At 36.9% G+C, this 15,022-nt stretch overlaps 2 protein-coding genes across 2 annotated transcripts; both read left to right on the plus strand.

Moving 5' to 3' along the window:
• The first annotated feature begins 1,535 nt into the window (after positions 1 to 1,535).
• On the plus strand, positions 1,536 to 1,853 carry LOC140821193 (uncharacterized). Its single transcript, XM_073181604.1, has one exon. The coding sequence runs from the start codon at positions 1,536 to 1,538 to the stop codon at positions 1,851 to 1,853; it is 318 nt and encodes a 105-aa protein (XP_073037705.1).
• Positions 1,854 to 11,278: 9,425 nt separating this feature from the next.
• Positions 11,279 to 12,641, plus strand: LOC140821194 (late embryogenesis abundant protein At5g17165-like). The gene is made up of 2 exons (XM_073181605.1): positions 11,279 to 11,382; positions 12,353 to 12,641. The coding sequence occupies exons 1-2, from the start codon at positions 11,279 to 11,281 to the stop codon at positions 12,639 to 12,641; spliced, it is 393 nt and encodes a 130-aa protein (XP_073037706.1).
• The last annotated feature ends 2,381 nt before the right edge of the window (positions 12,642 to 15,022 follow it).

Here is a 15,022-nt window from a genome sequence, read left to right on the forward strand (position 1 = left end):
CTCAAACTAACTGAAAGTATCTGATACAACCATATCGAATAAAAAGGAAATCACTAAAAAGATAAGCCAACCAGCTACTCAACGTCCTCCTCCTGCTCCTCCTGAGCCATCCAACCTGAGGCCTGCCCCGTGGGAATGGGGTGTCCAAGATAAACAAAACCGAGGACGTGAGCGATAAGAACGCCCAGTACAAAAGTATGAGTATACAGACCTATATGAAATGCACATGCTATGATCATGATACCGGGTAGTCAAGAAACAGGAATCACAAAGGATCTCAAAATGCTCAGTCTAGAGGCGCCAAGTGGATAGTGCCGCGCGGTCCAACCTCTGGGTCACTGCATCCACTACAAGACAGACGTGGACCTAAAATGTCCCGGACCACCGAAGCCCTCCCGACCCGTCGGCCACTGTGTACTCTCGGTGTCCATGCGTCCACAAGACAGGGCTGAGCGGCCCCAAGATATAGCTTATCTCGAAAGAGATACAGCTCAACAGTAAAGGCTATCTCGAAGGAGATACGGCTCAACGTGAAATGCAACGTGCAGTAATAAACGTGACATAATAGCATGCATCAAATGACATATATCAATGCACCACATAATCATGCAACACATATATGAATGTATACTCAACCAGGATATCTCGGATAGTACTTTCGTACCTCTATCACAGCAATCCTAATCCACAGGAACCACCAGACAACAGGTCTAATCCAAGCCTATTCATCAAGAGCATACCCAATCAATACTACCATGCTCAACTAGCAAAACCAGTACTCTCTAGTACTACCAAAGGTTTAGGGTTTACCTTCGTCCGTCGACAGCCCTTTGATGTCGATTGCCTCGAAACTCCGGCGCTGCTATGCTACCAATCCCGGCAGCTCTTGGCTATCGCTCGAACAACAACTAGCCCTAGAATCCTTCCAAAACTCTCAAAGAGGAGACTTAACTCAAGGAATGGCAAGTCACAAATGAGAAATCCGAGCACTATTTATAGGCCATGTTCGGATCCTCCGAACCTCACTTCGGAACGTCCGAACGCTACGTGTCCATCGGCTCTTGACAGCTCATGTTCGGACCCACCGAACATACACTTCGGACCGTCCGAACGTGCATGAAAACTGACGTGTCGATCCACTCTTGACACCTCATGTTCGGATCCACCGAACCTACTTCGGATCGTCCGAACTCTTCGGTGCTTCCGAACCATCTTCGGACCTTCCGATCATGATTAATCACCATTAATCCGTTAATTACCCAATTCGGCATTCGGGCTACTACACAAACACAGCACTTCGGCCACTAGTCTTAGATGGAACCAATTACAGTCTATGGAAGCTTAAAATCCGGTTTCATATAAAATCTATAGATGAGAGAGCATGGCAACATGTTCTAAGCGGTTGGACTCCACCGAGGAGACTGGACGAAGATGGTGATAGTCTAATAAAATCGGAAAGTGACTGGACTACTGATGAAGTGCAGATTTCTAATTACAACTCAAAGGCATTGAATGCGATTTTTTCCTCAGTTGATATGAATATGTTCGGCCTAATTACTAATTGTGTTCCGGCTAAGGATGCATGCGATATTCTCCAAAGACACTGTGAAGGTTCTGAGAGTGTGCGACGAACAAGACTAAGGATTCTTACTTCCAAATTCGAGATGATGAGGATGGAAGAATCTGAGAACATACTAGATTATGATCATCGCCTACGGGAAATTGCTAATGAGGTGTTCAGTCTTGGAGACCTCATCTCTAATGAACGATTAGTTAGCAAGGTTCTTCACTCTTTGCCCGAAAGGTTCAACCTAAAAATCTGTGCAATAGACGATGCTAAGGACACTTCTTAGATGGCTTTGGAAGATCTAATCAGTTCACTTCGCACCTTTGAGATGAATATGGACATGCAGAAGAAAGATAAAAGGAAAACAATTGCATTCCAAGTCTCAAATGACTCTTATAACGATCTTCTTCAAATATCCCAAGAAGCTAATGAATCAGATATTTGTAAGGACTCAATCGCCTATATCACAAATAATTTCGGGGATTACTTGAAAAGAATTAGAGACAAGAAGAAGGATGCACAACCTTCGAAATTTCCAAGCCTTCCAGCACCTGAAAGGCCACACAAGTTTCCTTCAAAGCAACAGTTTCAACGAAGGAATGAAGGCAATGGATAATTTAATTCAAAAAGGTATGACTCGGTACAATGTAGAGAGTGCAATGGATTTGGACACTATGCCAATGAATGTGCTAATAGATTGCGAAAGAACAAGGGCTATAATATGTCCCTAAGCGATGAAGAATCTGATGAGGAGGAGAAACCAAATGATGAAGATAGTCACACCTCCTTGAATGCACTGTTTACAGAAAAAAATTGGTTACGAGTGAATCCTTCAGGTATTGACACTCCTGGTGGCAACATGTGTGTAAAATCAGTATGCTTAAAATATACGTCTTCTGAAAATTTCAGTGAAGATGATGTGGAAGCTGAAAATGAAGAAATTACTTTTGAAAGCGTACATAAACTTTATGAAGAGCTGTTTGAGGATTGGACCAAAAGAAACAAGCTTAACTCAACTCTTATGAAGGAAAACGCCGATCTAAAAGCCGTGATTGCCAAACTTGAAGTAATTCTGAGCAAAAAGGATTTGGAACTAGGAAAGACCAAGGAAGGGCTTCAAAAGGAAACTGAAACCTTGTCCAAGTTCAATTCGAGCACATCCAAGCTTGAATCCATACTTTTGATGGGAAGAGATGACAAGAAAGGCTTAGGTTTCAAAGACAATGTGTTTGAAACTGGTGAATCTTCAAAGTCGACTATCTTTGTGAAGAAAAAGGCTGATATATCCACACGACCTACATTCCCAATCAAAAGCTCTCCACCAAAAAGACAACCCACTGCACCCGTTCCTAGGAAAACAAAATGCATGTATGTATGTCATTACTGTTTTAAGCCTGGACATATCAGGCCCTACTGTTTTAAACTCAGGAATGACCGCATGAATCAAACGATGAGTCGGATGTTGCCCCAAATGTTGTCCAACATTTCCCGCAACACCTCTCACCATCGACCTACAGTAAGACAAATTTGGGTACCAAAGGTAAAAACTCACTGTAATGTTGTCTATACTTCACTGAAAACTAACACTGCAGGTCATTGATACTTTGATAGTAGAAGCTCACGCCATATGACAGGATCACGAGAACATCTCATTGATCATATTAAACAATAATGTGGTAGAGTAACCTATTGAGAGGGAGCTAAAGGAATGATTGTTGGAAAGGGAACATTTAATGTTTAAGGACTACTAAAGCTCCACAATGTGCTTCATGTTGAAGGATGGAATTCGAATTTGATAAGAATAAGCCAATTGTGTGCTGATAATTTCCTTGTCAAGTTTGACAACATACTTGTGAAGTTTTTGATGAATCTAACATGTGCATTATGACAGGTACAAGGTCTTCAGACAATTGTTATCAAATAGGCGAGGAACACACATGCAAACATGCACAAGTCGGTGAGCTAGACCTTTGGCATCAAAAACTCAGTCATGTGAATTTCAAAACTCTGAAGAACTTGAGTAAATACGAGGCAGTGCAAGGTATGCCTAATCTTTCATCTGATATACCATATGTGTGCGGAGATTGTCAGAAAGGAAAACAAACTCGCATGTCACAACCAGTGTTTCCAACATCTGGGACAACACGCTGTCTGGAGTTACTACACATGGACCTTATGGGTCCTATGGAAGTGGAAATCTTGGAGGTAAGAAGTATTCTTTTGTGTGTGTAGATGATTTCTCACAGTTTTTATGAGTAAGTTTCATTAGGGAAAAATCAGACACTTTTGATGTATTCAAACAATTGGTCACAAGGATCACAAACTTCCATAATTCAAATGTGAGAAGGATCAGGACTGATCATGGTAAGGAATTTGAAAATTCTTCATTCTCATCATTTTGTAACAGGAAAGGAATTTCACACGAATTTTCAGCACCAAAAACTCCACAGTAAAATGGCATTGCCGAACGCAAGAACAAGACTTTGCAAGAAATGGCAAGGGAGATGCTAGCTTCGAAAAATATTTCAAAGCGTTTTTGGACAGAAGCCCTTAATACAGCTTGTCATATTTCAAATATGGTCTATTTGACAAGTGGTTCAACCATGACTTCTTATGAAATAATCATGGGAAAGAAGCCTAATCTTAAATATTTTCATGTCTTTGGGTGTGTCTGTTACATTTTAAATGATAGAGATCAACTTGCAAAGTTTGATTCAAAGTGTGATAAGTGTTTTTTTTGGGGATATGCCACTAATAGTTGAGCCTATCGCATTTTTAATTTAAGAACTAGGACTATTATAGAATCCATTAATGTTATTTTTGATGACCTTGCAGATCTAAAAAAGAAAACAACTGAAGATGATGTGGATGAGCTTCTGGAAATTCCAACATCAGTTGAAAATGCAGATGTTGCAACATCTAGCACAACTCACTGAATCTGAAGAAGGAACACACAACGATGATGATGCAGTAGATGATGGACACAGTATTCCAAGAAAAATTCATAAGAACCATCCATCATCTCAAATAATCTGAAATATGCGTGGAGATGTTCAAACTCGAAAGAAAGAAAAAGTTGATTACCGAAAGATGGCTCGACTTATATGCATGAGCTCTACATACTCACATGTTAGATTTCATGTTTTATATCCAATTTCAAACCCAAATATGTTGATGAGGCCTTGAAAGATGAGTTTTGGATTAATGCAATGCATGATGATCTTGAGCAATTTGTTCGAAATGATGTGTGCAACTTGGTTCCACCTCCTGATCATGGTAACATAATTGGTACAAAGTGCATTTTCAAGAATAAAACCGATGAGTCATGAAACATCATTAGAAACAAAGCAAGGTTGGTTGCTCAAGGGTACACACAGGTTGATGGGCCTGATTTTGATTAAACCTTTGCTCATGTAGCCCGTATTAAGTCAGTTCGACTATTGCTAGCCATTGCCTGCTACATGGAAATCAAACTTTTTCAAATAGATGTTAAAAGTGTATTTTTGAATGGAATTTTGAGTGAGGAAGTGTATGTTAGACAACCTAAGAGTTTTGAGGATCCACGTCATTTGGATCATGTAAACAAATTGAAGAAGACACTCTATGGGCTGAAGCAAGCACCAAGTGCATGGTATGGAAGATTGACAGAATATCTACTTGAAATTGGCTTCAAACGAGGTGAGGTAGACAAAACTCTTTTTATTCAGAAATCCAAAGGTGAAGTCCTTATTTTTCAAGTCTATGTTGATGATATAATCTTTGGTTCGTCATCTCAAACACATGCTAATGATTTTGTTGAGTGTATATCTTCTACTTTTGAAATGAGCATGGTTGGTGAGTTGAGTTTCTTTCTTGGCTTGCAAATTAAACAATTGAATGACGGCATCTTTCTGTATCAAAGTAAGTATGCTAAGAATCTGGTTAAGAAATTTGCAAATGAAAACACCAAACACATGAAAACTCCTATAGGCTCGAGTGAAAAATTGTGCAAAGATGATGTTGCCGAAAATGTCGACAACTCTCTATACCGCAGCGTCATAGGTAGCCTCCTGTATTTGACAGCCAGTCGCCCTGACATCATGTTTAGTGTATTCTTAAGTGTTAGATATTAATCTAATCCTAAAATTTCTCATTTGAAATCTGTGAAGCGCATTTTACGTTACATAGCAGGAACTATTGGCCTAGGATTATGGTACACTCAAGAAAACAATTCGAATTTGATAGGATTTTCTGATGCAGATTGGGCTAGTGATTTAGATGATAGAAAAAGTACATCTGGAGGTTGTTTTTATCTTGGCAACAATTTGATCTCATGGCATAGTAGAAAACAAAATTGTGTGTCACTTTCAACTATTTCATCTGAATATGTGGCAGCTGGAAGTTGTTGTTTCAACTCTTATGGATGAACCAAATGATCGAAGACTATGGACTTAAGAGTGAAACTTTAGTTGTTTACTGTGATAATTCTAGTACAATTAATATTTCAAAAAATCCAGTACAACACTCTCGAACTAAACACATTGACATTAGACACCACTTTAATCGAGATTTAGTAGAAAAAGTGTTGATTCGAATTGAATTTGTTGGTACAAATAACCAACTGTCTGACATATTCACAAAAGCATTAGACTTTGAGAGGTTTTCCAATCTTAGGAAATCTCTCAGCATGAGTTCTGCCTAAACATTAATATATGTCGTCTCAGATATTACAACATCTCGGACAACACCTATCACGTATTTGAATTTTTAAGATTTAGACATTCTGCATTACATTCATACTGTGATATGTTGTTTTGAAACTATGTAGCATAGTTTTCGGATGCGCTCACAATTCCTGGTTATATTTTAAAACTTCACACCTACAAATGTGAACATTGTTATAAAGGATATGAAAAATGGTCATTTGACTCTAACCACTGTGACAAGTAACCCGAGAAAAATTGAATTATACTCATTAACTTGGATCTGTGATTAGAAGGAAAGATGGAAAAAGACACCTAAAAGGGCCCAATGAAGGCTACACTTTAAGTGTGGGAGCTACTCTTCTAAATATTAACACAGAAATAGGAGAAAATGGAAAAAGCTACCTAGAACAGTCCAATGAATATTGTTCTTCTAGTGTGGGATCTATCACTCCTATGTTCAGAAAGTTGTTAAGTCAGTGTGAAGAAAAATCAAAATTGTTTTTCTGGAATTGTGTGTGTTGCCAACATTTGTGACAACACTTCATCTGTACACGTATCTCATATTTTTCATGTTTCTATTTCCGTTACATTCTTTTATTAGGCATAACTAGGTCATGCATAAACATATAATTATTAATATTGTTGAGTCATAAGGACATGAGTATTTCAACAAAGGGAGAATTCGATGAAAATCCGGACTTTACAAAGAATCGAGTTCATGTGTTCTTCGTTGTTAAGTGGAGTTAATTTCGATGTGGGTTTTATTTCTGGAATTATTTTTTAAAAGACACTGCACATAATTATCTCGATAAGTTCTAAAGAGAGTAACAGTTATTTTTTTTCTTCCCATTGTTTTTACCGTTGAAATTAATCAGTTACTGAATTTTTTTGTTACCATTGCACTGTGATTTCATGTTTATCTTCTTGAATTGCAACATTTAACTCATCATTATCTGCATACCAGTTTCTTAATTTTTCAAGTCTCGCTCACGCGATTTCACTCTGTGTGTTTGCATTCCTAATTTTTTTTCAATCTAAACTTCATCCATGGCAAGAAAGGGATACGATCTTCACGACATTAGAAGTGAGATGGGTCATACGGAGGATGTTTGCACCAACTCCCGCAACATCTAACGAAACACCCACTGTTCAAAATTTACAAATCATCCCTGTTGTTCTAACTCCAGAACCATTGGAGGTTATTGCCCCAGGAGAACCAGGGAATCCAGTATACATCGACCATCCTCCTATGTTTCGGTTCCCATCTCCACCACGAGCACCTTTGCGACGCTCCAAAAGACAGACAGGGTATAACCCTGATCTCACACCTGGAAAGCGATTCCGCTACAAGGGACATCCCTCTACTCGCCCATCGCTTATTGACCCTGTGGAAACTTTGGGAGATGACTTGGATGATGCCGACTATGAACTGGTGGTTCATAAGAAGGTTCAACCTGCACAAGAAGGTAGCCCTCCAACTGATGAAGCAACAGCATCTAATGAACCTGCTACCACTGTTCCGTCACCGGAAACCACCCAACAGGATGACGATGAAATCTCATTGGCCCAATTTATGGACAATTTGAGGAAGGACAAACATTATGCTCTTTCCGTTTATGCACCCACACAGAACTCTCCCCTTGATTATGACAGTAATGAGGAGATGAAAGACTCTTCAGAAAGTCTTTCAGTTAGTGATGATTCTGGTGCCTCCTCTCACCATTCTGTTGATGATACGAACGATGAGGCTGAAGAGGAATATATGTCTGAAGGAAGTGAATCTGCTGAACTAGATGTTGCCGACGATGTTGTCCCCATTCCGGACCACACAGACCTTGCTGACTATGATTTGAGCACAGCCTTCAGTGACAAGTTTTACACTGAAGAGGTTGTTGCTCAGTGGCACTTATATGCAAATCGACAGTTCCTGGAAGAGAAGAATATTGATGGGGATGCTTTTAACAGACATAACTTGATTGCATTCCTCAAGCAAGCCCATATTCTCTCAATTGTTTCAGCTGTCACACCCTTCTCCCGAAGACCCGTGCTCGAATTTTATGCTAACCTATCTCCAGAAGTGGAAGATGAGCGATCGGCCAAATTCAGGAATGTCTTTGTTCGTGACAGGATTTATGAGTTTAGTCTTGCTGCAATAAACTCGCATTACCAGACCCCAACGGAGGATGTTGATGTAACTGCCCCAGACATTCATGTAGTCACCTCCACTCTCACCGGGGGCATAATTACTCATTTTCCAACCCATCCATAGAAGCTGTCGGCTGCCAATTTAACATCGTTTTACTATGTACTCCAGAAGCTAGCCATTCGGAATTGGACACCTTCCACGAACACCACCATAGTCACCAGACACCAAGCAATGGTTCTGTACTCCATAGGGACCAGTGGCATGTTTAATTTCGGAAAGCTGGTCTTCAACACTGTACACCAATATGCTGCATGAGTCCTCAAGGCGTCGAAGCTCCCATTTCCAAGCTTGATCTATGGGATGCTGAAATCTCAAGGATTTGTGCGCAACATTGATGAGCAATTGTCTGAAATTGGTGAACCTTTCAAAATTGCTCGTGCTTTCTTTAAAGGAAATAGGAAGATCGATCTTCCTTGGTCCGCATCTGGTGATACTCCTACAGTATCTGGTCATCCCACATGCACCTCTGCTACTCCATAGACCACTGACTTCATACTATTCACTGTCCCAGAAGTGCAAGCCCATCTTGATCATGCTCTGGCCAAAATTGAGCAAGCCAAAGCCGATATAGCATATTATGAAGATGTGGCTGCCACCTACCGGCTAGGATGATGAGGATCTTGCTGCTGCTGATGAAGAGTAGGATGATTGATTGTGTTTCTGTTTCTCATTTGTTTGTATTGTTTGTTTGCGTGTCATTCTAGTAATGGTTTAACTTCTAATCTGATTTGTTATCTTACTCCTTATGATTCACTAAATTATCGAAAATTTTGTGCAGGTGTTGTTCCGAATATTGTCAACACTACTAACAACACTCTTGCTAATTATATTTTATTTAGGGGGAGAATCACTAACTCAGGGGGAGTTGACTTGAGATAATATGGATAAATTAGGTTTGATCTCATTTTGTCCAGAAAGGCAAAAAATTGGAGATTGAAGGGAAATTTTATCTACTAGTTTAATTGATATAATTTCTTAAATTAAATAATTTTCTTAATACTGTCTTTTCCTAAATTGATTTGATTTGATTAATATTGAGATTTTTCCTTTCTAGATATTATGATATTTAATGTTCTAATTATGCTAAGATTTAATGGAGATATGATATTTTTCTTTAAATAGAGTTTGTGACTAACAAAACTCTAAATTTTATATTGTGTAGGGTTCCTTGTTTTTTTAACATAGGCTTATAAATAAGAGACTCGATATGAAGAATAGAGAGCTTTTTATGCCGCAACACAAATTTCGGAGAAGTAAATTCACGAAGCCCTTTCTGATCGAAAGAGTGGTGATCTCCGTGTTGTCCTGAATGTTGCAAACATCTACAGACAACATCTGTAATGATGTTGGTTGAAGATCGTGCTTAGCTGCTCATGTTTTTCGGGATCACAATTTTTGCTTTCTTAATTACGTTTTAATATTGATGGTTGTTTTAGAAAGCTTTTATTTTCTCAATATGTTGAGAAAATTGATTTTCGTTTAGACCACTAGTAATAGATTTTTTTAAACATTTTGGTTTTCTAGTGATTAATTTTTGTCCTGAGGTATCGCATACTTGTGCAAATTTAATCGTGCTCATCTATTTATTTAAAATCAATTTGTTTTATAAGGTTTAATATTCCGCTGCATGTTGTGTTAAATGTTGTAATATTTGACACAACACTTAATTCTGATAAAACACAAATTCATAACATTACACTAATGTTCTTATATAACCTTACATCTGTCAAACAATATTCCCTACAATGATGATACACCAAAAGCTACTAAAAAAATTATCCTTCATTTTATATAAACCAAAATCGTCGATGGCGAATCGATAAAGTTATGGTCTTTTTTAAAATTAAGATAAAATTTCGAGTTCAAGATTTAATTTAATTTTTTTCGATCAGAAAAAAAAACCGGACATAATTAGTACGACACGAAGATCCGAATCAGCAATCGTAGTCATACCGATATCTCTATAGGATGTTATTATTATTAAATTATTATATTTGTATTCCATATATGACACGTGTCGCATTGTGTATTGCCCAATCCTACGAGGGATAAGATCGTCATTTGATACACATCTCGGTCCTCGTACTACGGTCCTATCGGCGGCCGCCCCATGTTAAAAACAGTAGCTTTATCCAAATTGTCGTAGAATATGCACTTTGTCAAATCTTTTAATTAATAAATATATAATATTTGACCCACTTATTTTTCATGATTTATGACTTTTTTTTCCATTTCAAATCATGATCTCTCTTTCTCATATGCCCAAAATAAAAAAATAATAATCTGAATAGAATATATTTAGTGAAGAAAATACAAAGATAGTGCAAAAATATAGTTGAAAGGAATGGAGTATAATCTCTATATTAATTATTCTGCACACGCGATGCGTGTGTGTATATTATTTTTTATCATTATCGATAGACTAAAATAAAATTTGACAAATCATGGAGAGACTAATTTGATATTTGAATTTTTTAAATAATAAAAATAAAAGTATGTGTTAAACTTTTTTTTAAAAAAAACAAAAGTGTATATTAATATATATAAAGATAAAATTAGAAGAAAATGTTATTATCATGGCCTCAATATATATATATATATATATATATATATATATATATTAACGTGAGTAAGACGATTACCGTCAAATCAAGTAGTATTATTCTCCGTTAAGTAGGATGATTACCGTCAAATCACGGCCCCAAATCTCGGGCTACCCTATAAATAGAGGCGTCACACCTCTCATTTTTATTTGTACACGGTTGCATACGTTTCTCGCTGCATTCTTCTCTACTCAGAAATCATTTCCATTTTACTTGTATGGCAGTGAATACGCAGTCTCTGAAATTGGCAAGCCTCGGAAAACGATTCGTTTCGTATCTTCGTTCTCCCGTTTCCTCGATCCTTCCTTCTTCCTCGCTGAGGTGCGTGCGCCTGATTGTAACTTCAGTTTTATTTTCTTTTTTTCAAGTAATTTCTTGCTATATTTTTTTACGATCAGGGGTATGTTATGTTGATTGTTTGAGTGAGAATTATCAATTAATTGTTAAGCGTTGGCTCCTCTGATTTTCCTCTTTTATTTTATCACTATTATCGAGAAAGAATCGAATTAGGCCCCGCATTCCTTTTAATATGGTTCTTTTTCTGTTTCCAATCGTAGATATTTATGGTTCTGATATGAAATTCAGAGTGAAATCATAAAATGATTTTTATAATTATATGTATTGATCGTTTTCATAAGCGAGCTATGAGTTTAATCCGAACGTAAAGATGATCATTTATGACATTAGTTATAAACTTTAAGATCACTAATTACGCTGCGACAAAATTAATTGGTATTTATAATTTGTGGCATCTAGAGAGAAACTAGATCTATTTGAACTTCTGAATTCCGATGTAGTTTTAAAAGTATTCTTTTGGGTTTTTAAATTTTTTTATTGTATTTTGAAGTTATTTTTAAAGCTATATTATGCAAATAAATAGGTTTAGGCCCTATTGATTTTGGTTTGGTGGGATGCCTTCTTTGACGGCACATAGTTTGTTAGGCATGATTTTCATGTTGGTAAAATTTTTGTTTGGATGGTCTCAACAACCACCGATGCAAGATTGGCGTGGCTAATTAGGGCGTCATCATTTGTTATATTCGGAAAAATGAAAAGAAAAAGGAGGTTAATTTTGTTGACATTCTAATGGGTCTCTATTGGATCTTTTTATGTTCATATTTGAATTTACCGCAAATTCATGGGAGGTTGGTCAATGGGTTGACTAGGTGTTGAGGTGAACGAGTAATATATCCGGATAAGAGCTCTAAATCATGTCGAGTGATTTTAATATCTTTCTTCTGGTTTATGTTATGGTTCACCGAGTAATAATCCTTGAGGTATATTGTGACAGGAATAGGCGCGTGCACGACTCGGTGTATGACAAGAACTACGAGGAGTTCATCACGGAGCATTCCCATGCGACAGTGGTCCCAGATTATCTGATCCCACTCCAAACTGAGGAATACTGGGCTCCCCACCCTCAAACAGGGGTGTTCGGCCCTGCGGTTGATCAAAGCACATCTCCGGTGGACAACTCAACCGATTTAGGACTGAGTACTACTAACACAAACTCTGTGTTGGAGCAAAAAGCCTTCTTCCGCCACTCCGAGGACTTAGACAAGCCTGTTGTCGAACCTTGAGTTGGCAGACATCAGTTGAGAACCAAAAGAAATCGCCAGACTATGAATATTATTTTTGTTGCTATATTGTGTGTGTGTTATATGTGAATACAGAGAATAAAACATCCCAGTGGTCATGTGCTCGAATCGAAGAAACTTATTAATATTCGTGATACTTCCTCTATAGTTTGCTATCACGTCTTCCTTACTTTATTCTCTTTCTTTGATCGTTATTCCTTCTACTTCTGAGTTATGGTTAAAGGTAAAAAGTTTCAGAATTTGAGAATCACTTTAAATATATCGTCTTTTACGGTTAAAGCTTCAAAAATTGCCAACCACTTCTTTATTCTGTTCCCTCTTTTCTTCTGAGTTTTGGGATATTGGATGTGGACATTTTATGCTACATGGGAAAGCAACGATGTACAAACAAAGTACCGCGTTATAGGAGAAGAATCATTTCGTTTTACGACAAAAATGAAGACCCGCAACTAAAATTTTTATAAATGATGAAAGCAATATCATAACGTAAATAATTATTCCAATTTCTTGAATATTTTATTTTTGTATAATTTTCTACAAAAAAATGCATCTTGATAAGACTATATTCTACGCACACACGTACAACAATAGAATATTGATTATTAGATTTTTCTCTACCAACGTCTTCTGAAATGAGTATGTCATTATGAATTTTCTTAATATGATTTCCTTGATTAATAGACTACCACCTACGTCGTTATCCTGAATGAGACTTCACGTTCCATCATCGTACATTGTACGTAAAGAATTGCTAGTTATACATTTAATCGACACGTGCCTGCATACAAGGCGATGGAGTTTTAGAAAAGCCAATGTTGGGCACGAAATTAAATTTTTGCACTGGATAGAGCCCGACCCACAAGGAAAATTAGATTCCATGATTTCGGCTCATTGTGAACAAGCTAATCACGATCGAAGTGGAGAGATCGGTTGATCTAGGGAATTTGAATAAAAGCGAGAGGGAAGAAACGACAAAATGATCCAACTCCAATCAACAACAATAACTACTACAAATTTCTCTATGTGGTATTTCTCTCATATTTATGTTAGAATAGGTGTTCGATAAGTCAACTTGTAATTCGGACTTTTATTGACTCTAATGTAAAAATTGTTGGATCTGGTTTTCTACACGCCCAAACGCAGCAGAAGATTTAAAAAATTTTATTTTATTTTGAAAAACAAAATAATATTGCTTTGGACGTTCGTATGATTTAACAAATAAAACATTCATAGGGTGTTAAAAATTATACCTTTGGTGAATTAATCACTGGACACCAACCGATCCGGTATAACAGATCTGGCTCTTGATTAATCCCTACGAACTTTCTTCAAGAGACTCCTTTCTTCTAATCAGGTCCACGACTAGATGATTTGTTCCTCTTCCAAATAGCACTAGAATATTTGGAAGAAATTTCAACGTTGGAGATTAAAACGAGAGAGACGGCACAAACCAAAATTGCTCTTGATATGGCCGAGAATTAATTGGAGGAATTGGAAGACATAAAGGCTCACGTAAGTCTCATTGTGGTGGGCTAGGTTTTTTTTTTTTTTTTTTTTTATATATTATTTATAATTAAATAATAGCATAATTACATAATTAACATTAATGGGCTTGATTTAATTAATTGGGTTAGTCCAACTAATTTAATTAATTTAATCATGGCCCATTAAAACTTTAATTATTTATTATGTTGGACTTGTACCCCTACAAGCCCATTAAACATATTATCCACCATATTTAATTTATTAATTAATCAACTCAACTTTTGAGCTTAATAAATTAAATACATTATAAATTCAACTTTTGAATTTATTATTTAAATTATAAATTCAACTCCTTGAATTTTTACCACCTCCAAAATTTAATATTTAATAAACCCAACATTTGAGTTTAATAAATTAAATTCTCAAATTTTATAAATTCAACTCCTTGAATTTATTCTCTCAAAATTTAATTATCATAAATTCAACTCCTTGTATTTACTATATAATATAAATTCAACTCCTTGAATTTATTCTCTCAAAATTTAATTATCATAAATTCAACTCCTTGTATTTACTATATAATATAAATTCAACTCCTTGAATTTATTCTCTCAACGGGAACAAACGATCCAGTGCTTGTGTGACCCTCAATGGTTCAGGGATACAGCTAGCCGTGGGTTCACAACTCTTTGTGATTCAGGACATAATCCTTTATTCGGGCTTACCCTAGTTAGCCCCATTCTTTTCATCAACACCTTGATCAAGAATGTCAGAACTCATTTCTGATTGCATCCATCGGATCATGGTAAGAGCGTCTAGTAGCATCGCCCCATGATCCCCTAGGTATCACTGATAGTGCCTGCAAGAGCCAGTAGATT

The sequence above is a fragment of the Primulina eburnea genome, unplaced genomic scaffold, assembly GCF_022965805.1.
Source record: "Primulina eburnea isolate SZY01 unplaced genomic scaffold, ASM2296580v1 ctg451_ERROPOS252312, whole genome shotgun sequence".
Lineage (NCBI taxonomy): Eukaryota > Viridiplantae > Streptophyta > Magnoliopsida > Lamiales > Gesneriaceae > Primulina > Primulina eburnea.